Here is a 22,424-nt window from a genome sequence, read left to right as displayed (position 1 = left end):
CTGCTTTTAATGTAGAACATTCTATTGTCTTTGCTTCAAAATGGAATTGACATTTCTGAAGAATATAACCCCTAACACACATACACTTAAACAAACAAACAAACCTTCCCTCATGCTGCTCACTCATTCTTAGATTCAATCTGTACATTTTTAGGCAGAATACTGTACATGTGATGCTGTGCCCTCTTCAGGGTATTGCATTTAAAGTTACACAATGTCCATCTGGTCTTCATTGGTTATACTAATTCTGAGTATCCACTGACTTTTCTCTGATCTTTTACTGTATAATTACTATTTTTCCTTTTGTAATTAACAAGGAGCCTCTAGAGGGGTACTTTTAAACCATACTTACATTTAAAAATCTGCTCTTCCTCAAATTAAATTTAGCATCTGATGATTTACACCTAATACAATCTACTAAAACGCAAAATGGTGACTTTCAAATCTGGCAGCTTCTCCACAGTTACTGGTCAGCACTCAACATTCTGCTATAAGAAAGAGTATTCCTTTTCTCATGTTGATTAATCAACCTATTTACTAATGATATGACTTAACATTTTTCAGGTATTTATAGTTTATTACTATACTCAATTATCTCAGTGCTTCCAAGATTTGGGTCAATGGAAGTCCCTTCTAGCTAGTTCCCTAATAGGAAGTCCCCATCATTGTGATCACTTCCTAATTTTCTTGTACAGATGTTTCAGATTCATTTTGTACTTACCATCTCCTTGAAGTCAGTCATTTCTCCAAGGGTTCTGGGTTCTTTTTAAGTGGTGAGTGGTATCCTGATGCTTACATACGCTTTGGTGCTCACTACATTCAGGTCTTCTATTAATTTTGCAAAGTTGTCTTGGATTCTAATTCCAACTATTAGTGTCATTCACTTGCTATGATTGGTGTCTTCAAAAACTCTTAGTTTGTGAATTCACTTTTACTTTCTTGGTTTTGGCTTCAATGCCTTGTCACATGAGTATATTCTTTGTTGGCCTTGGGCACCTTGCAAAATTTAGTTTTCATTTCTGATATATGATTTTGTCATTTATTTCTATTTCTTTCCTAAGTTGTATTAACTATAATTTCATTGCTTTCACTGTTTTGGTCAATTTCTACTTTTTAAAAATTTCCAATTTAAGATCTTTCTTAGTTTCAAAAGCTTATTTGAGGATATTTAACTGAGTTTGTAATGTTACATTATAGTTTTCTTCAGTTTCATGATTCAATTGTTTTTGGAGAGTCTTCACCAACAGGAAAGCTTTAATTCTCATCAGCTGACTTCTGCATTTGTTTTATAATGATGGGAATAGAATATTTTTTGTTCTTTTTTTATTTCATAGAGTTCTTAGTTCAAGAGCACCCTCTTCTGTGCAGTTCTTTTATGACTAATTTTATTGAGGGTCATGGGGGTGGAGTGGTATAGATTTGTATGTCTTTTTTCTTTTCTTATTTCTACAAGATCCTTAATTTTCCCCTCTTATTTCCTTCTCTCCCATCACATCCTAGACTCCAGGGGATTCTACCCATCCTAAGCTGATTTGACTCCTCTTCCCCGCCACCCACCAGCACCAAGCAGCAGTGATTCTCCAAGGTTGCCACTGTTGCACACCCTTTCAGGTCATTCTTGCAGCCAGTGTGGAGAACCACCAAGTCCTGACATATATTCAGTATTTTGACATTTATTGCTACACTTTTGGGGGTGATTTTGTTTGAATTTTATCTAATTCCTCTGTTACTGCCTAGTCTTTATCATAGTCTTTAAAGACTTCTACTCTGCTGCTTTCTACAGCCCAGGTTTCAGCAGCAGGTGATTAGTAGAGTGGCACTATATATATATTTTTAATTTTACGCTATTTGTAAGTACTTTGAAAGCTGTGGCATTCTCTGGCACAGTCATATGAAGATATGGGACCTGTACAGTTCTTTGCTTTCTTTGTTGATTTTATATTTTCTTACAGGGACAGAGTGAGGGAGATCTAAAACCAAGCAATCAATATTGATCTTCTTCACTCTTTCCCTGTAATTAATTTATTATTTTTACCTTTACTTCCTGATGTTGCCATTATATATTTGTTTTGTTTTAAACTAATTCAAATTCAGAATTTTTACCAGCTAAAAGTAAAAGATGCTGTATCATTTTTTTCCTTTAAGAAAATGAGGTAAGAGTAATAAAATAAAAGGAAAGGAAGAAAAGGAGAAATTAAAGAGTAAAAATATTAGAGTAAAGAGCAATGGCAACTGGTCATTGGGCATGCAGATATCTGATTTTGAAAGCAATTTCAAAGATGGTTTTTAACATTTCTTTGAGCCATAACAGCAGGATTTCAGCACAAATACAGCTTCCAAAGTGACTGCTTTTGAGATCAATACTATTTCATACTGTATTTGCATTACTAAGGTCTTTACCTTACATGCTTGTGTACACACACAAACACACATTTACACAAGAGGTACTTACTTGTTTTACATTCTGGAGTTCTTCTGCCAATTGCTTCCTTTGCCTTTCTGATTCAAACAGTTTTTCCTACATTTAAAAACCAATAAATTAATAAGTTGTTATGAAGGTATCAATAAGTATGATTTTTTTGTCCTTTGTTTCAAAGCTTATATATTTCCCAGACATCAAATTGCTATAATTAAGAAATGTAGATCTCAGTAAATTTTCTGGCTATAGACATACTATTTTAAAGTAATTATCTTCAATATAATTGTGATATCAGTACACTTTTTCTTCTCTCAATTTTGTAAAATCTCAAAATCTGAAGTTCAAAAAGAAGTCACCCAGGATCAAATGTTTAAATATCAAATAAATTCTGGAGCTATTATCACCAAAGAGCTTCCAAATGTAGCAGTATTTTTATAAGAAGTCAGAAGTAAAGGTCTTTAACTATGCTAAAGAGGGCACATGAAACAAGACTGCTTATTAGTCTTCTAATTTTAGTTTATTCTTAGAAGATTATCCATAACACAGAAGACTAGTACAACTGATACATAAAATAATACTTAATGAAGTAGATGAATGTTATGAATCTAAGATATTTTCATTCTTGAACTTAAAATCAAGACAAGCATATGCCTTTAAATGTCCAATTTTGTTGAGTATATCTTTTAAAAATTCACATTTTATTGGTTAAATAAGAAATATTAAGAGTAATTATAAGCCATTTTACTATCAGTTTGAACAGAAGAATTGCTTGAACCTTAAGTGAGTAGTAAAGGTTCATGGCAACATTGCAATGTTTACAAAAGGCAATCTGCTTTCTAGCTATTTCAGCTCAATCTTGTCTAAGAGGTGAAATGAAAGTATATGAAGATGAATGTAATATAACAATCTAATGAATATGTCACAGACCAGGAGCCAAGAGACTGCTGGCTCCTCTGTTTTTATGTTCTGGCAAGTCACCTTCATTCTTGGTGCCCTACTTTTTGCATCTGTAAATGGAAAATATATCTATTTTCATTCACCTTTGCAAAGCAGTAGCAACGTGAATTCTGAAGAAAGGCTTTATGTTAAATAAATACAGTGGTTTAAAAAAATCATTCTTGCAAAATAGAAACTAGTCAATGGCATACAATTATCTTGGTTTCATTTTTAATTTGTACCTTAAATCAGACATGAATAATAACAATGCCACAGGATAATGAAAAGTGATGAAAGATCATCTACAAAACCTTCACTTAATAACTTGCCATTTCATGTGTATGTGTATAATACATGTAGAAACTCTGAAATTATAAATGCTACCGCAAATAAAATACTTATTATTTTGTACACTGTCTTGTATACTTCTTTAAATAATTATTAGCCCATAGGTAGGTTTTGGTGTGAAGGTAATTATAAAATGTACAATTTGTTTTGAGATTTCAGGTATTTTTCACATTAGGATATTTTTAGTTACATTTCATGAACTTTAAAGGCAAATGCTAATTTATCAAATGATTCTTCAGGGAAGCCTAATTCAAATATTACATGAGTATTCTATATAAAATTTAAAATTAAAATTCTAATAGTTAAGAATTATATTCAAATAAAAACTTAAATACATCATTAAATTTAATAATGACGAACTTTAAGGAAATAAAAAAGGACTAAGAGCCTCTGAAAATTCTGATAAATAACAAGACCAAATGGTTCACACAGAGATAAATCACATAAAAAGGCTATCACATTGAGGTTGTCAACATTGGCTAAATTTTCCAATAGAATAAGAAGAAATGATTGCTAATTAGACTCTTTTTTTTTCATACTTCAAAATAGTAATTAGACTCTTAATTATCTTCTTTAAAAATATGGAAAGACAGTGGCTTTGAGAATACATATTTAAAATATTCCTGTAGTAGTGGAATGTTCTTACACATCTGGAAGGAGTATAAATTGGCAAAGGCTTTTCAAAGGGAATGTGGTAATGTATATAAAAGTTTATATGTTTATATCTTTTAATAAAGCAATTCTACTTTTAGAGATTTGTTCTGTGTATATACTTGCACAATTACTCAAAGATACACCTACAAAGCTGTTAAAGGTAGAATTAACCATCAATGAGCAAATGACCAAATAATTTGGAATAGTATCTTTCAAAATATAGGAGGGCCATTCAGAAGAATATGGGAGATCTGTATATACTTACCCAAAAAGTATATAACTATATATATTTACCCAAAAAGTATATAACACTGAGAAAAAAAGGCTAATTTTTTTTTAAAAAAGTGAGTGTATGGAACAATTTATGTAAAGTTTATATTTATTTACTTTTAGAGACTTTTTTTAAAAAGAGAGCTTTATGTTCACAGCAAAATTGAGAGGAAGGTACAGATCTTCCCCATATACCCATTGCGCACACATTTATTTTTAAAAATATGATGGGCTGTGAAAAGAAACTTTATGAAAGGTTAAATATGATATTTTTATCAATGGTGTCTTTCAGAGGTTGGAGTAGTTAGACCAAGGTAGGAATAAAGTTTTCTTTTTATTATAAAATTTATTTTAATAGAAATTCAATAATTAACAATAGTACTTCACTTTTCTAATCAGAAGCAAAAATATATATTCCTGTGTGAATTAATGGTAAATGAAGTAGTTATGCTGCCTTTCTTGAAGATTCGGAAAATATAACAGCTTTCTGTAAAACTATAGTTTAAATTTAATATTCTACTAAAAACAATGCAATTATATACAGAGAATCAAAATTTTTTGGTATATTTGGCACATGTGTATTTCTTCCTCCTTTAAATCATATTTTCTTAATTCTAAAGTACATTAGCAAACCATGATGTCCCTTAAGTATGGCCTTAGCCAATTAAAAAAATGTATTTCCTAATGAACATAAAAGGATTGAAACTGTCACTGCTAATTTCAATGGCTCCTCACCTAATTTCGTCCTTGTCACCAACATGAGAGAAAAAAGGTTGAGAGGTAGCCAGATAAGAAGGCATAAGCAAAAACCACTGTTCATACTAAATCTGACAAGGATGTTGTGAAGTACAAATAAGTGTGTGAGCCACCTAAAGACACTGAAGAAAGAATTTTATTTCATATTAATATTTCTTCATTAAAAATAAAACTAATCCCAAATACATAGGAATTCAGCACAGGATTAATTACTCTTTTTTTTTTTTTAAAGGAACTTCTATATAAAGAAGATAAATTTTAGGTTACCTTGAGTGTGTTCACTTCTTCCAAGGCATCATTTCTTTCATGCTGAAGCTTTTCCATTTCATCTGCTTCTAAAGAATCACAGGGAAGAAGCTGTCAACATTAAAATACAAGAGAAAAGTTTTGCATTAGATGCTAATTATGAGAACTAACACAAAATCCTTTGAGACCAGCCTCAGTGTTTGCACTCTAATAACAAAATGCAGTTTCTAACTTTGCAGTTATTTGATTAGATAAAAGAGAATATAAATCTGGAGCAATCTTATTCATTTAAGCTTAACCTTGTTATTTGTACCAGAATTGAGATGGTAATAATAAGATATATATTATTTTGTTACCTTTATGATTCCTAACAATACAATTTTCCTTAAAAGTCCAAATTCCAAGACTGTTCATAATATCAAAAAACTTAAGAAATTAATTAACACCATAAACTATTCCCTAAAGATATTCATTCCAAGAGCGTTATAACAAAATCAAGGTTGTTTATATGAGCCCAATAAAATACTCATCAATTATGCATCTAGTTTGAACTATATGAAACATAATAGAACAGCCAAGTAGCTTAAAAAAGATTCCTACACAGAAACTGTGGACAAACTTAGTGTAAATGGTCATGTACAAGTGAATAGCAACAAAAAATAGCAGGTATGGTAATATCTCTTTTTTTTTTTAATTTTATTCAATGAACATAAATTTCCAAAGTACAGCTTATGGATTACAATAGCTCCCCCCCCCATAACTTCCCTCCCACCCACAACACTCCCCTTTCCCGCTCCCTCTCCCCTTCCATTCACATCAAGATTAATTTTCAATTATCTTTGGCAACATCTCTTATGTCTAGCATGATCTGTTTGACAGTCTTGACAGTCAACACGAGGTAAAAACCAATGGGATCTAATCAGAGATAAAATCCAAGTCTAACTTCTCTATGAGAGATATAAAAGAGCTAGAAAGTATGGAAAATAGAAAGGATTAAGTGGAAAAAGTGATTGTTATATAAGTGTGTGCTTACAGTAGGACCCTCTAGGTAAAGAAGTGAATATAGTTTATGAAAAGACAATATAAATAATATTAAGCATTGTTGGAAACTTGATTATATGCAGATGTATTGCTAAGAACTGTATGTATTCAAAAAAAAAAAAGAACTGTATGTATTCAATATTGAAATAGCCTTGTCTCCATTTTATGATGAGGAAATGAGCACAGGTTAGTGAAACTTGCCTAAGGCTTCACAGCTCACATATGACCATCAAGCCTGCCACAGAGGTCTGACACCATAGCCTATGACTTTACTAACTATTCCACAAAAACCACGGTAGAATGAATGTAACTAACTCGGATTTGCTTGGTGAACTTTAGGAGTCATTCTTTAAGTTTGGGAAGACATTTTTTCTCTCAATATTACTATTATCTTTTCTCCTACCATATTAACTTTTGGGTATCTAAAGCTATTATCCATAGTTTATGTGATCTCATATTTTTCATCTGTTCATTACTCGACTAAGAAGTACTCTTTAACAAACATAGTCATAAGAATCAGTTCCTACATTGTCCTAGATTAGTTTTGAACAGATTTTCAAAAGTAACAATCTTTCTAAAAGTGTGCTACAAAGGATATTAGACTATTGTTTTGTAAAAAGAAACTTGGATAGTAGTGGTATAGGCTTTACAAAATATTAGCATTCTTTCCTGCATGGTCTCCAACAGCTTTATTATGTTAATAAGCTTATGCATTCCAAATAAGAAATATAATTTAATGACTTCTACCATTTCCCCACCTATTCACCACATCACTTTAAAAAATTGTTTTGTACTAGTTCAAGGAACTAACATCTGCAGCACACGACATGGAAAACACAGCTATTCAATATTGAAATGGTTGTATTATACATTCTCTTTTTATTTATTTATTTAATTTATTTGAAAGGTGGAGTTGGAGAGACAGAGAGAGAGAGAGAGAAAGAGAGAGAGAGAGAGAGATCCTCCATCTGCTGGTTCACTCCCCAAATGGCCGCAGTGGCTGGAGCTGGGCTGGTCTGAAGCTAGAAGCTTCATTTGGGTTTCCCTCATGGGTGCAGGGTCCCAAGCATTTGAGCACCCATATGGGATGCCGGCACTGCAGGAGTCAACTCTACCGGTTACACTACAGCACTGATCCCCATTCCTCACCCTTTTTATAAAGCTGGAGGGAGAACCCGCATGGGTCCCTTTATTTAATTTTTAAAGATTTATTTATTTGAGAGGCAGAGTCACAGAGACAGAGACAGAGGCAGAGAAAGGTCCTCCATCCGCCAGTCCACTCCCAAACGGCTGCAGCGGCAGGAGTTGGGCCCATCTGAAGCCAGAAGCCAGGAACCTCCCAGGGCCTAAGGACCCAGGCCATAGCAGAGAACTGGATCAGAAGTGGAGCAGTTGGAACCCAAACATGCGCCCATATGGGATGCTGGCATTGCAGGCAGCAGCCCTTCCCACTATGCCACAGCACCAGCCCCTAAGATTTATTTATTTATTTGAAAGACAGAGTTACAAAGATACAAAGTGACAGAGAAAAAGGGAGTTTCACTCCCCAAATGGCCACAACTGAGGCTGGGTCAGGCCAAAGTCAGGAGGCAGAAGCTCCATCTGGGTTTTCCACATGGGTAGCAGGGGCCCAAGCAATTGGGCCATCTTCTGCTGCCTTCCCAGGCACATTAACAGAGTTGGATTGGAAGCAAAGTAGGTAGGACTCTACCTGGCGCTTGTAGGGGATGCAGGCAGTGCAGTCTATGGCTTAACCAGCTGCCACAATGCCACCCCTTATTATATATTTTTATTCTAAGAAGTGAAATTGGCAAGATTTGAAGGTTTAAATACAATTTTGGATAGTAGAACTATAACTTTTTTGAGCTATAACATTTTATCAAGAGGAACTACAGATTGGGATTTCAGGTTCCAATAAGACCATAAGCTTTTGAGCTTAATACAATGGAAGTAGATCATGCCAAAAGGAATCCACGGTACCATTTTGGGAGAAAAAACACCAGACTAAGCAGTTAGAACAAACTATGACTTTAAAAGAAAAGTTTTATATTGCTATTGTACTAAGCAACAAAAACTTGTAGCTAGAGAACTGGCCATAGATGTTACTTTTGAATTCTTGGAAAAACCCCCTTGTGCTCACATTTTTTTTTTTTAAAATGTATTTATTTATTTGAAAGACAGAGTCACAATGAGACAGAGGTAGAGAGAGAAGACTTCCATCTGCTGGTTCACTCCCCAAAAGGCCAAAACAGCCAGAGCTGGGCCAATCCATAAGCCAGAAGTATGGAGCTTCTTCCAGGTCTCCCACATGGATTCAGGGGCCAAAGACTCGGGCCATTTTCTACTGCTTTCCCAGGCCATACCAGAGAGCTGGATTGGAAGTGGAGCAGCTGGGACTCAAACTGGTGCCCAGATGGGATGCTGGAACTGCAGGTGGTGGCTTTACACTCTACGCCACAGCACCAGTCCCAGTGCTCACATGTTTTAATAAATTTCTATTGAAAAATACTTTAAGGAAACAGCAGGTGAAATGAAATGTTACTATTTAATAATGATTCCAGATAGAAGCTTATTTTTAAGTCTACCTTTAACCCTTGAATTTTCTCATTCTAACTTTCTACATCCCTTTCCTATCTTACTCTTTTCAGCAACATTTGTGATTCTTGGGCTTCCTGACTCTTGTAAATTACTGGTAAATAACATTGTAAAGTATCTCCACTCCTGTTTTTCCAGTCTCCTTCTGGAGGTCATTAGACTGTACTGACTAGCTCTGACCTCATGTCTATTTATTACTATTCCATCATCATAATTTTTTTTAAAGATTTATTTACTTATTTGAAAGTCAGAGTTACACAGAGAGAGAGGCAGAGAGAGAGAAAGAGGTCTTCCATCTGATGGTTTGCTCCCCAGTTGGCCGCAACGGCCAGAGCTGTGCTGAACGGAAGCCAGGCGCCAGGAGCTTCTTCCAGGTCTCCCATGTGGGTGCAGGGGTCCAAGGACTTGGGCCATCTTCTACTGCTTTCCAGGCCATACAGAGAGCGGGATCGGAGGTGGAGCGGCCGGGTCTCGAACCGGCGCCCATATGGGATGCCGGTGCTTCAGGCCAGGGCATTAACCCGCTGCACCACAGCGCTGGCCCCCATCATCATAATTTTAGTTGATTTGTATCAACTCTGGAAAGCCACTATTCCATTGTCCACATTTCCCCACCTTAATTAATTTTAAACAGAATAATAACTTCCATTTCTCTCTAATTTTTCATAAGGCTTTTCCTCAGGAACCCATTTTATTATCTTTACTCCTTATAAAATTGTGACTGTACTACCCTACTCATCTAAAAATGTCTATTTCTCCCCTTCTTTTCTCCTTCCATTTCCCCTGATAACTACTACTTCTTGTAATCTGTTTTATATATTTGATCCTCTTCCCACATTTTTGAAATTAGTTGCAGTTTAACCAATAAAAGCACCCCTTGATAAAGTAAATGCCACTCACTGATTTTCTTAACCTTTGATATATATAATATTGTTCAGCCTTTTTTTTAAAAGATTTATTTTATTTATTTGAAAGAGTTACAGAGAGAGGTAGAGACAGAGAGGTCTTCCATCTGCCAGTTCACTCCCCAGATGGCTGCAACTGTTGGAGCTGTGCTGATCCGAAGCCAGGAGCCAGGAGCTTCTTCCAGGTCTCCCACGTGGGTGTGGGGACCCAAGGACTTGGGCCATCTTCTACCGTTATCCCAGGCCATAGCAGAGAGCTGGATTGGAAGTGGAGCAGCCGGGACTCTAACCGGCGCCCACATGGGATGCCAGCACTTCAGGCCAGGGCTTTAACCTGCTGCACCACAATGCTGGCCCCGCTCAGCCTTTTTTACTGAAACTTTCTCTTCTCTAGGTTGTGACAGTCTACTATGTCCCCTACCTTTCTGAACATTCATACTGCTTCCAAATATTTACTTTCATTTCTACTCTTTACATGAAGGGAGAAGGGTTTGGGAGGGTGCCCATAGCTTGTCAATTTCTGCTTTTCCTCCATAAGTCCTGAGTGATTATGTTCACTGTCATTATTCAATCATCACTCTTCAAATGTTCCCAGATCCCTCTCCTAATGTTCAGCTCCTTATTTCCAGTGGTTGTTGGTTATTTATTCCTGTCAGCATCTTGAACTTACTCTCTCTCAAACATGAGACACCATTTTCTCTAACTTGAATAAGATTTCCTCCTAATTTCCCTGTTTCTATTAATGGTACCATCATCCTAATGAAAACTGTTGTTTTCTTTAAACCCTTCTCTTCCTTTCATTCTCACATCCAAATAATCTGCAACTCCTGTTTGATATTTTATTGTTGCTGTTTCTTGTTTACATCTTAGGTATATCACTCCTTTCCTCTTCTCCCCCCACTTCACTGGACTTTAGTTCTTTAGTACCCTACATTTGGATTCCTTGCATAGTCACTTATCTAGGTTTCATTTCCATCTTTGTCCTCTTTGCATTGCTATAACAAAATTTATGAGGCTGAGTACTTTATAAAGAAAGGAGGTTTACTTAGCTTATGGTTCTGAGATTCAAGAGCAGGGCACTCGCACCTGCTAGGGTCTAGCGAGGTTCTCAAGGCAAAAGGAGTGTGTGTGGAAGGAAGTCATTTTCAGGGGAGGTGCTAGGCTTAAAACAATCCATTCCCTCAGGAATTAATGCAGTACTATCAGACCTGACCCAACCCCAAAAACCAGCACTGATCTATTTGTGAGGATACAGTCCCCATGACCTAATTACTTCTACCAATCTCCACCTCTTAAAGGTTCTACCAACTCAACACGACCACACTGGGAACCAAGCTTATAGCATGTGAATCCCTGGCAGAAAAGCCATATTTAAACTGCAGTGATTGCCTTCTCAGGCAACCAATGCATAAGACTAAAATATTTTATAAATGTCATTTGAACATGTCACCATTTATAATGACTCCTGACTATCAAGTAAAGTACAAACTTTACATTTAATATTTACCCTTTAAGGTCTAACACTTTCATCATCTGCATATGCCAATTACCTTCTTTAAAAGCACACTACTCTGCTTATAACTGTAGTCTATTTTTTTCTGGTTCATGCTAAAATATAACTCTTATCACTCCTTATTTACCTCTCAAGCAGACAGAATCCCACTTAACCTTCAAAATTCACTCAAATGCCAACTGTGTTATGAATCTTTTCTGAATGTTCTAAGCTCAATTACTATTATGGCCTTATCACACAGTGTGGTTTTACCAAAATTATTTGTGTCCATGACATTTCCTTAGAGTAAATAGTCGAGTTTTATCCATCCTAACAATATGTACTACAGCACTTAACACAATGCCATGCATACTGTAGTTATTCAATATATATTTGGTGTTTTACAGGTGAGTCTTAAGAAAAGTGGCTATAAAGTGTTTACTGTCACACATACAAATGCCATTGATATTACATCTCAGTACAGGTTGAGTATCTCTAATCCAAAATACTTGGGACTGTAATTGTTTTAGATTTTTAAGTTTTTCAGATCTGGAATATTTGCACAGATTTTACTGGTAGGCCATACACTAATCCAAAAACCTAAGTGTCCCCAAATCTGAAATGATGTGATGTGATACTCAAAATATTTGGATTAGGGATGCATGATCCATGAGTGAAATACCACTCAGTCTTATCATGTACAAGTCACTTTGATATTGTCCATTCTATGTTATTTCCATTGTTAAAATGGTGATTTGCAATTCACGGAATTGAGTTAACAAGAGTCCAGATTGTGAATTTGCAGTGTTCTCTCTGATTTTAGGATAATCCATTCATGACACTTGATTAGTCTGGTAAAACCATTATAGCATGATGGACTACAATCTGCTGTTGTTAAATTTAGATTACTGCTAAATGTGGGTTCCAACCTTGCCATTTTTGTGTATAACCTTGTGCCAGCAGCAGGTGTAGCAGTATGTGGAATTTTTAATAGAGCAATGACAACTGAAATCACAATCAGAAAATTTTATTTTTTTGTTCTAAATGCCATATTCTTCTGAACCTAAAAGTTTTGTAAAATAAACAAAAGCGGGGCTGATTTATACCTATTTAAAGAATAGCATTTCAAGAAATCTTAACAGTGATGAACAAAAGTGACAAAGTGATGAACAAAAGAAGCTAGTTGCATAAGAGTACATACTCTATGATTCTATTTATTGTGAAGTTCAAGAACAGATTTTTTTCTATTACAATGAGTCTTCTCTATTTCAGTAAAAATGTTTTTTTTTTTTTTTAAATTAAGCCATCTTTACCAACCAAGAGGAAAAGAAAACATATGAGTTAAAGACAAGCAACCCTAATACAATGAGCACAGACTTGACTCTGTTGTTTGTGAAACTGAGATGGTTAAGGAGGTAACCATCGTGGAATTTCCCCACCTGCACAGCCAGTCAGTATCTTCAACCACGACTGATATACTTCACAGCCAGTCAGTATCTTCAACCACAATTGATATACTTCAGATAAAGCAATACATTGTTTCTTAACACAAGAAAGATGGGGAATTACATCATAAAATAATTTTCTTTTGTTTTTTGGTGAACCACATGACAAGCAGAGATTTCTATAGTGTTTTTTCAAATTATAACACATCATTAGTGAATTCTGAAACTAAGGTTTTAATGAAATATAACTGAATATTAAATAGGAATATATAAATGCAGAAAAGGCAAGTAATGCTTTGAGGGAACCAGTTTCAGTTATATATGTGAGTATGGGGGAAAATGCATTCTTTTGTGGATTAAATTAAGAGAAATAAAGAAAAAGCCAAGACTTCAGGGCCTATCTTCTATGTGTTGACAAGCATAACACAATATAAGAAATTTTAAGTTAATATAGTGGTTATTGTACAACATTTTGATCTGAAGCCACAACAGGAAAACAGGAAATTATGGGCATGTAGAACATCCTGTACTAATGCAACAGCAAATTGCTTTTGCTAACAAAGTTTCACAGATTAAACACCTTCCTATCTACCCTAAAATCATACTGGCAAGAAGGAAGTAAATCACTAATTTGGAGCATAAGAATCTCTCTGCAGCTGCTAAAAAAGCTTTGCATGCTCCTACAAAGTACTCTGAAATCCCCACTTCATGGGCATGTTGTAAGCTACTCAACCATCTTTTTCTTGCCTCATCAAAAATGGGTATGGCAGCTTAAAGAACTATCTGGCAGTAAGGAAACAATGCTCTGCTGTCAACACTGGATAGATTAATCTATAACACTCAACTCAGCAGAAAGAAAACTATGCTCTCATACAGTCTTAGTTCTCCTCCACCAAATGTACAGAATTTGTCCTGACAAATAAGTGCCTGTGAATTCTGGGAGAAGGAGGTGTTTTCCATAGAGTTACCAAAATGGTGAGGTCTTTGGGTGATTACAACTGGCAATTTACTTAGCAGTAAAAGATTGCTTATTAAATAGGACAAAGTAATATGAAATATTAAAAGAGACAGACATAATTTTTTTAAATCAGTGGATCACTTTTTTCTCAAATAAATTGATTGCATACTTACATGCTGTACTTCGATAACTAAATTAATAATAAATAATATTCAAACTTCATGCAAAAAGGCATATTACTACTTGGGGCCATCAAAGAAGGAGGTACCTTTCTCTGAAGGGAGGAGAGAACTTCCACTTTGACTATGACCCTATCGGAATAAGATCAAAGTCAGCGAATTCTAAAGGCTTCCATAGCCCTGGCAACTCATGACTAGAGCCTAGGGAGATTACTGATGCCATGAACAGGAGTGTCAAATTGTTAAGTCAGCAACAGGAGTCACTGTGTACTTACATCCCATGTGGGATCTGTCCTTTATGTGTTGTCCAATGTGAAGTGATGCTATAACTAGTACTGAAACAGTATTTTTACACTTTGTATTTCTGCATGGGTACAAACTGATGAGATCTTTACTAATTATATACTGAATCGATCTTCTGTATATAAAGAGAATTGGAAATGAAAAAAAAAAACCTGGTGTTAATTGGAAATGGCATAGAAAATTAATTAATTTTTAAAAAAATATTATGTAGGATCTCTGTCTTTAATGTGCTGTACACTGTTATTTAATGCTATAACTAGTACTCCAACAGTATTTTTTTTCACTTTGTGTTGCTATATGGGGGCAAACTGTTGAAATCGTTACCTAATATATACTAAACTGGTCTTCTGTATATAAAGAGAATTGAAAATGAATCATGATGTGATTGGAAGGGGAGAGGGAGCGGGAAAGGGGAGAGTTGTGGGTGGGAGGGAAGTTTTGGAAATTTATATTCATTAAATAAAAGTTTAATAAAAAAAAGGCATATTACTTGAAAACAGTGGACCACCATATGAAATAAAAGTGCAATTTGATTTCTAAATTTGAACTAGAAGAAGAAATTATCAGAAATATTTATTTATGCCCTTGCTTGAATTTATGGATTTAAAGTAGCATTCACAGTACTTGACCATCCATATCATAAAGAATATTTGAGGAGCCGGTGCTGTGGTGCAGCAGGTTAAGCCGCCCTCTGCAGCACCTGCAATGCATATGGGTGCTGGTTTTGAGTCCCAGCAGCTCCACTTCCAATCTAGCTCCCTGCTAATGTGTCTAGGAAGGCAGCGGAGGATGGCCCAAGTGCTTGGGCTCCTGCACCCTGTAGGACATCTGAAGAAGCTACTGGCTCCTGGTTTTGGTCTTGCCCAGTTCTGGCTGTTGTGGCCATTTGGGGAGTGAACCTGCAGATTAAAGATCTCTCTCTGTCTCTCCCTCTCTCTGTAATTCTGACTTTCAAATAAATGAACAAATCTTTTTTTTAAAAGTAATATTTGAAGACAAAGAAAAAAATAAAACAAACAGACCTAAGAATACCAGCATTTCAAAAAGGGTGCCAATAAAAGAAAAAAAATACCAAATACTTTCTGAATAATGAAAAGCAAATGAGCACAAGGTTGCCAGATATAAGAATATGTGATAATCAATTGCATTTTTAGCCAAAATTTAAAAAACTGAAAATTAAATTTAAATTTAGGAAGACACTTTATTATAATGGCAATAAAGAGCATAGGTAAAAAGATTAATTAACCTTACAAAAGATTATAAAGCCTCTTATTGGAGAAAATATAAAATGCGGTAAATGACACTTAAAAGTTATGCATAATGGGGCTGGCACTGTGATGTAGTGGGCTAAAGCTCTGCCCGTGGTGCTGGAATCCCTTATGAGCACCAATTGGAAGCTCCTCTTCCGATCCAGCTCTTTGCTATGGCCTGGGAAAGCAGTAGAAGATGGCCGAAGTGTTTGGGCCACTGCACCTGTGTGGTAGACCTGAAAGAAGCTCCTGGCTCCTGGCTTCAAATTGGGTCAGCTCTGGCTGTTGGAGCCATTTGGGGCATGATCCAGTGGATGGAAGACCTTTCTCTCTGTCTTTCCCTTTCTGTGTCTATAACTCTACTTCTCAAATAAATTAAATCTTTTTTAAAAAGTTATAAATAAGAAGTCAAAATATGTTTACAGACAGGAAGAAGTAAATTTACAAGCATGTTGCATCTTCCTAAAATCATCCATAAATTCAATAGAGTAAGTTTTTGGTGGAACTTATCTGGACAAGATAAGAGCAAAGAGTAGGCAGAGCAGTATTCAAAAAGAAGAACATGGGAGATAAGAGGTTAGGGAGATGATGGTCAAGGGATGCAAACTTTCAGTAAGGGGGAATAAGGGAATAGGTCAATTATATAAAGTTATGACTACAGCTATAACAATGTATTATATTTAAAAATCTTTAAGTACTAAATTTTAAATTTTGTCACCAAAAAAAGAACAAGCATGTGAGTTTTTTAATACATTAATTACCTCTACCACCAATGGCTCTACTCCCAACCTGTGTGTACTGATGGTCCTCTTCCCCACTTAATGCTGTATAATTGTTCAAACCTGGTAAATGCCACTCTTAGGATCATTGGTTACTATCCTCACTCTGTCTTTTATGACCTTGTCTAAATATGATCAGAGTCGGCAAACTTGGAAGGCTTCCATAGCCTTGGCAACTCATGACGACAGCCTAGGATGGTTACTGGCGCCATAAACTAGAGTGTCAATTTGTTGGGTCAACAACAGGAGCCACTGTGCACTTGCTCCTCATGTGGGATCTCTGTCCTTAATGTGCTGTACATTGTGATTTAATGCTATAACTAGTACTCCAACAGTATGTTTCACTTTGTGTTTCTATGTGGGTGCAAACTGTTGAAATCTTTATACTAAATTGATCTTCTGTATATAAAGAGAATTGAAAATGAATCTTGATGCAAATGGAAGGGGAGAGGGAGCGGGAGAGGGGAGGGTTGCGGGTGGGAGGGAAGTTATGGGGGGGGGAAGCCATTGTAATCCATAAGCTGTACACTGGAAATTTATATTCATTAAATAAAAGTTTAAAAAAAATACATTAATTACCTCTATTGAGTATTACTATACAGTATATATATTCTAAAACATCATGTACATGATAAATATATAGTATTTATCATGGTTTTGTTTCCAATGATTATAAATTTTTTTCATTTAAAAAAAAACTGTTCCATAATATAAAATGTACTATAGTTTTTGATACTTATAATCATGTATTTAAATGAAAATTAATGCATAGAATTCACAAGTAAAATAAATAAAAAGGACAAGGTGGGAGAACATGTCTTACCAATTATCAAGATTCATGAAGCCAAGACGTCATACCAGAATAAAAAACCTAGAAATGCCCTTGGAAATATGAAACTTTATAAAAGATAAAGGTGGATTGCAAATAATTCTTCTAGCCCATTAAAATAGGAATTTATATTTTTTTAAATTACTTTCAAAAATTATCAAAATTCCTATCACAATTCTATTGTTTTGATAATTCTGTACTGTTAAGTCCAAGTATAGTTCAAAACTTTCATGGAAAAAGGTAAATTTATTTTGGTACAAAAATTTTTTGAAATTCTTGCATAACTTTTTGATAACATGCATTTTCCATGACGTTACTGAAGGTTTCTCATATACACATGGACTTCAACATTTTTAGCAACAAAATAATCTTATTTTTAAATTCTAGTTTCCAGGGCTGGCATCATGGCATTAGCAGGTTAAGCCTCCATTTGTGATGTCAATATCCCTTATGGGCACCAGTTCGAGACCTGGCTGCTTCACTTTCTACCCAGATCCTTGCCAATGCACCTGGGAAAGCAGCAGAAGAAAGTCCAAGTGCACCTAAGTGGGAAACCTGGAAGAAGTTCCAGGCTCCAGGCTTCAGATTGGCCCAACTCTAGCCATTGTGGCCACTTGAGGAATGAATCAGCGGATGGAAGGCTCGCTCACTCGCTTGCTCTCTCTCTCTCTCCCTCCCTCTCTGTGTAACTATGCCCTTCAAATAAATACATGCATCTTTAAAAATAAAATTTATAATGTATCAGGGCTCCACAAGTCCATTTTATATAAGACACCAAATTAGGTAAAATTTATCTATGTTATTAGAAGGCAAAAGAGTGTTTTCCTGATTTTGGGTGAGGATCTGTCAGTAGTAACTGAAAGGAACACGGAGGTAGAACACCTGAGGTAATACATATATTTAATGCTTCTTCATATAATGCTGATGGTTCAGATAATAAAATTTCATATGGCATGCATTTATAATATGAGTATTTTTCTGAGTGTACTTTATAGTGAGATAAAACAGATCAGGGGGCCGGTGCCATGGCGCAGGTTAATCCTCCGCCTGCAGCACCGGCATCCCAAATGGGCGTCGGTTCGAGTCCTGGCTGCTCCTCTTCTGATCCAGCTCTCTGTTATGGCCTGGGAAGGCAGTGGAGGATGGCCCAAGTGCTTGGGCCCCTGCACCTGAATGGGAGACTGGGAGGAGGCACCTGGCTCCTGGCTTTGGATCGGTGCAGCTCCGGCCATTGCGGCCATCTGGGGAGTGAACCAGTGGAAAGAAGACCTTTCTCTCTGTCTCTACCTCTCACTGTCTGTAACTCTACCTCTCAAATAAATAAATAAAAATAAAAATAAATAAAAAATAAAACAGATCAGAATGGACACACACATACATTATCTATCAGTATAGTCAGCTAATTATGGTATGTATCCTTCCACAAGTTAAACTGTCAATGCTGGTAAACTTAGGGATAGCAGTAGCACAGGGGCAAGTGACAGACAAGCATGGGGAGCTCAAGAGAAACCGTCTATATTTTATATATTTTTGAAGGAACACACATTATTTGTATACTTTCAAAATAAAAAGAGAAAAAAGTCTACATGCATAACAAGTAACATTCAAGGCTTGTGACTTTAATTCAATTAAGACAATTCTATAAGGCATACTTTACCTGTGAATCTAATATGTTTGAAATTTCATGTGTATCAACATTTACTTCATCCAACTGCAAGGCAAATAAGTTTCTGGCAACCTGGACAAAATCTAAAATGGAAAACATTTCAGTAAGAACACAGCAGTTAACCTCATCTAATAACTCTTAACACTTTTCTATATTAAGTTGGAACTATGTATTATAACTAATTCTTCAAACTTAACTTACATAAATTATCTTAAAATAGCACTGATTGAAGTTACAGGTAAATGTAAGTTCAAATAAGAAGAGATAGGAGTAGGTGTTTAGTAGAGCAGTAAGAGGTCCTCATCCCCCATCAGGGTTCTATTCCTGACCCAGGCTCCCGACTGCAGTTTCCCACCAGTGCAGACCCTGGGAGGCAGCAGGAATGGCTCAAGTAATTGGGTTCCTGCCACCTACATGGGACTGTGTTCTTGGTTACTGGTTCCAGTCCATTTGCAGAGAAAAACCATCAGATAGGATCTGTCAGCCTATATGCTTCTCTCAAATAAATAAAAAAACTTAAAAAACGTAAACATGATTCTCATGAAGTGATTTAAACAGAAGAAGAGAGAAACTGATTTAACTTAATTTAGGCAACTTTGCTAAAATTAATAATTCACTTATGAAGATAATAAAGCAAATACATTTCACAGACACTATTTAATTCCCAACTCTTGTATTATGAGAACTTTTTCTCAAACATATGACAATATTATGACTTATGGCTTTTCAAGCTGGAAGGAGCTGAGGTTTAATAATAATAGCAGCAGCTAATGTTTATGTATAACAGCCACTGCATGCCAGCCATGATGCTCAGCAATTTCACCCTTACAATAATCTTCAGAGGGAGGGCCTCTTATTCACTTCATTATACAGGTGAATAGACTTGGAGGTAAGACAGGTCAACCATCTTATACTGCCCAAGGCTCCTTGGCAAATACGCATCACAGCAGTCCATGGCTTCTTCAGATATAGAAGATCTGTTCATCTATGTATTCTCAATTTTTTTTTGAAGGGTCATTTTAAGTGTTCTCTGACCTTTTAGTTTAGAACACACTGGTCTTATTTTATGGATGCTTTGCCTTCACTTCTTCTTAAATATGTTAATTATAATTATGTTAATTATAATAATGCTCTTCATTATTTCTTTTTTTTTTTAGTTCCATTTTTCTGTTTGATAGTTTGGGGATCTAAATTTTATGTTAGTGGATTTCTCCAAATTTTGGGGAACCCTTGACTATTAGCTTATATTTAAGAATTATTAAAATAAAATAGACCAGCAATTCTGCGTGCATAACTGGCCTTGTCAACTGGCAGGTTTCACACCATGACAATCAGATGGTCAGCTGACATTTTGTTGAGTTTCTTAAGAGAAAAATCTAGAATCTCCTGACTATATGTCTAAACTTGGATTTCACTGAGTGGTCGTGGTGTGTATTGTAAGTAATGACTCTCCATACACTTCCCCAAACTCCCTTGCTGCTGGCAACTATAGGTCCATAATCTCTCTGGTTTAATTTCTCAAGGAAACAAACTTCATTTTCCCTGGAGATGTGAAGGAGTGGTAGCTGCTGGGCTGCTTTAGAATGGGCAGGGAACAACATGTATAACTCTTCTTACAATCTTGGTTTAAATGCCTTGCCTAAGCAGTCTGCAGAAACACCAGATGCCTTCAGTTCCTAAGGGTCAGATCACCTCTCACTGGGATTTGTCTTTTCAGACATTGGACTTTACTTGCCTCAGTTCAATCATTTGTTTACTGCTCTTTCCTCATTTGCCTTCTGTCTTCAGATATTATAGTTGGATTTATACATATATTTCTGTTTCTTATTATTATTTTAGGGTGATTTTTCAAGAGGAGATGGGACCAAAATTATGCTATCATCATCACTTGAAACCAAAAGGTGAATTTTCTTTCATTTTTTTAAGCAATATAGATGGTTTTAAAATACCATCTGCGTTTACTACATAAAAATTAAATATTCAATGGTGGTAGGGAAACCAAGAATTGTTACATTCAAATATTATTGATGTAAGAACAATAGATATATAAAATATCTCTGTAAAACAATTTATCAATAATTGTCAAAAATCCAAATCATTTATTTATGTGATTTATTCTAAGAAGGCAAACACTACTATTCACAATGACAATACAGATTTGTAATGTCAGTTACTGAAAAACCATCAAATTTGACAAAAGTAGAAAGATGAAATATTATAGTATGTCAACTAAGTGACACATTATGCTGTTAATAAGAATAATTAAGTACCATAAAATATTTATATCATATTAGCTGTAAAAAGAATTAGAACTAATCTCACAGCAGCAAAATTAGGATTTTATATTTTCTACTGGTTCTCTGGTTATTTCTAAAGCAATGTTTAACATTTCTCGGCCTTTTAACTAAGATCAATGTAAAGCTATGTTTATGAATTAAGTAAAAATGTGACAACGATATTTCAGAGGTGAAAGTTTCTAATAAAGTTATCCTTTCTGCTGACCCATCCAGACTAGCAAAGCTAGTTGAGATGCAGTAGTATCAAAATAAGGAACCTGAAGCAGATGTGGTTTACTTTTCATTCCCTCTTTCTAAAGAACAGGCATTCTTAATGAAAATGGGTAACTCTTGAACCAAGCTTCTGTCATAACATGATAAACCTAATGTTACCTCCAAAAGACACTGTCCCCTTTGCGTCTGCTGGTACTTGCTCTCTCAGGGCTTGCTGTTGTTCCTTTGTGGGCTGAATGCCAAGATAATTTAGAGCCTGGAAGGAAAAGGACTCATGTGAAGTGACTTTTTCCAATTTCTAAAGAATAAAACTTTTCAGTGCAATGTTATTTTACAAGCCAGTGAAAAAAACATCAACATCAGGAACGCTAACCAGGGCCGGCGCCATGGCTCACTTGGTTAATTCTCCACCTGCAGTGCCAGCATCCCATATGGGCACCGGGTTCTAGTCCCGGCTGCTCCTCTTCTGGTCCAGCTGTCTGCTGTGACCCAGGAAGGCAGTGGAGGATGGCCCAAGTGCTTGGGCCCCTGCACCCACGTGGGAGACCATGAGGAGGCTCCTGACTCCTGGCTTCGGATCGGTGTAGCTTCGGCCGTGGCGGCCATTTGGGGAGTGAACCAACGGAAGGAGGGAAGACCTTTCTCTCTGTCTCTCTCTCTCTCTCACTGTCTAACTCTATCTGTCAAACAAACAAAAAAAAAGAGTACTAACCTGGATTAGATACCCAATGAAAGTCTGTTGAAAATTTATGGCTTAATTACCCATAAAAGATTAGCTTCCCAATTCTATCACCAAGTCAATTTTTTCAATGCAAATATTGAAATACCCAGTTTTATAAGCAT

At 35.8% G+C, this 22,424-nt stretch overlaps 1 protein-coding gene across 1 annotated transcript in view; it reads right to left on the bottom strand.

The window, feature by feature from the left end:
• The window catches only part of STXBP4 (syntaxin binding protein 4), a 182,063-nt gene that overhangs the window by 113,332 nt on the left and 46,307 nt on the right, over positions 1–22,424 (bottom strand). Inside the window, exons 9-12 of the mRNA XM_062216363.1 lie at positions 21,741–21,837; positions 19,063–19,154; positions 5,651–5,740; positions 2,453–2,518 (exon numbers count right to left, since the gene is read on the bottom strand). Coding sequence (XP_062072347.1) covers positions 2,453–2,518; positions 5,651–5,740; positions 19,063–19,154; positions 21,741–21,837 — 345 coding nt within the window. The remainder of the gene's footprint in view (positions 1–2,452; positions 2,519–5,650; positions 5,741–19,062; positions 19,155–21,740; positions 21,838–22,424) is intronic.

Source organism: Lepus europaeus, chromosome 18 (genome assembly GCF_033115175.1).
Source record: "Lepus europaeus isolate LE1 chromosome 18, mLepTim1.pri, whole genome shotgun sequence".
Taxonomy (NCBI): Eukaryota; Metazoa; Chordata; class Mammalia; order Lagomorpha; family Leporidae; genus Lepus; species Lepus europaeus.
This window is presented reverse-complemented; position numbering and strand designations above follow the sequence as displayed.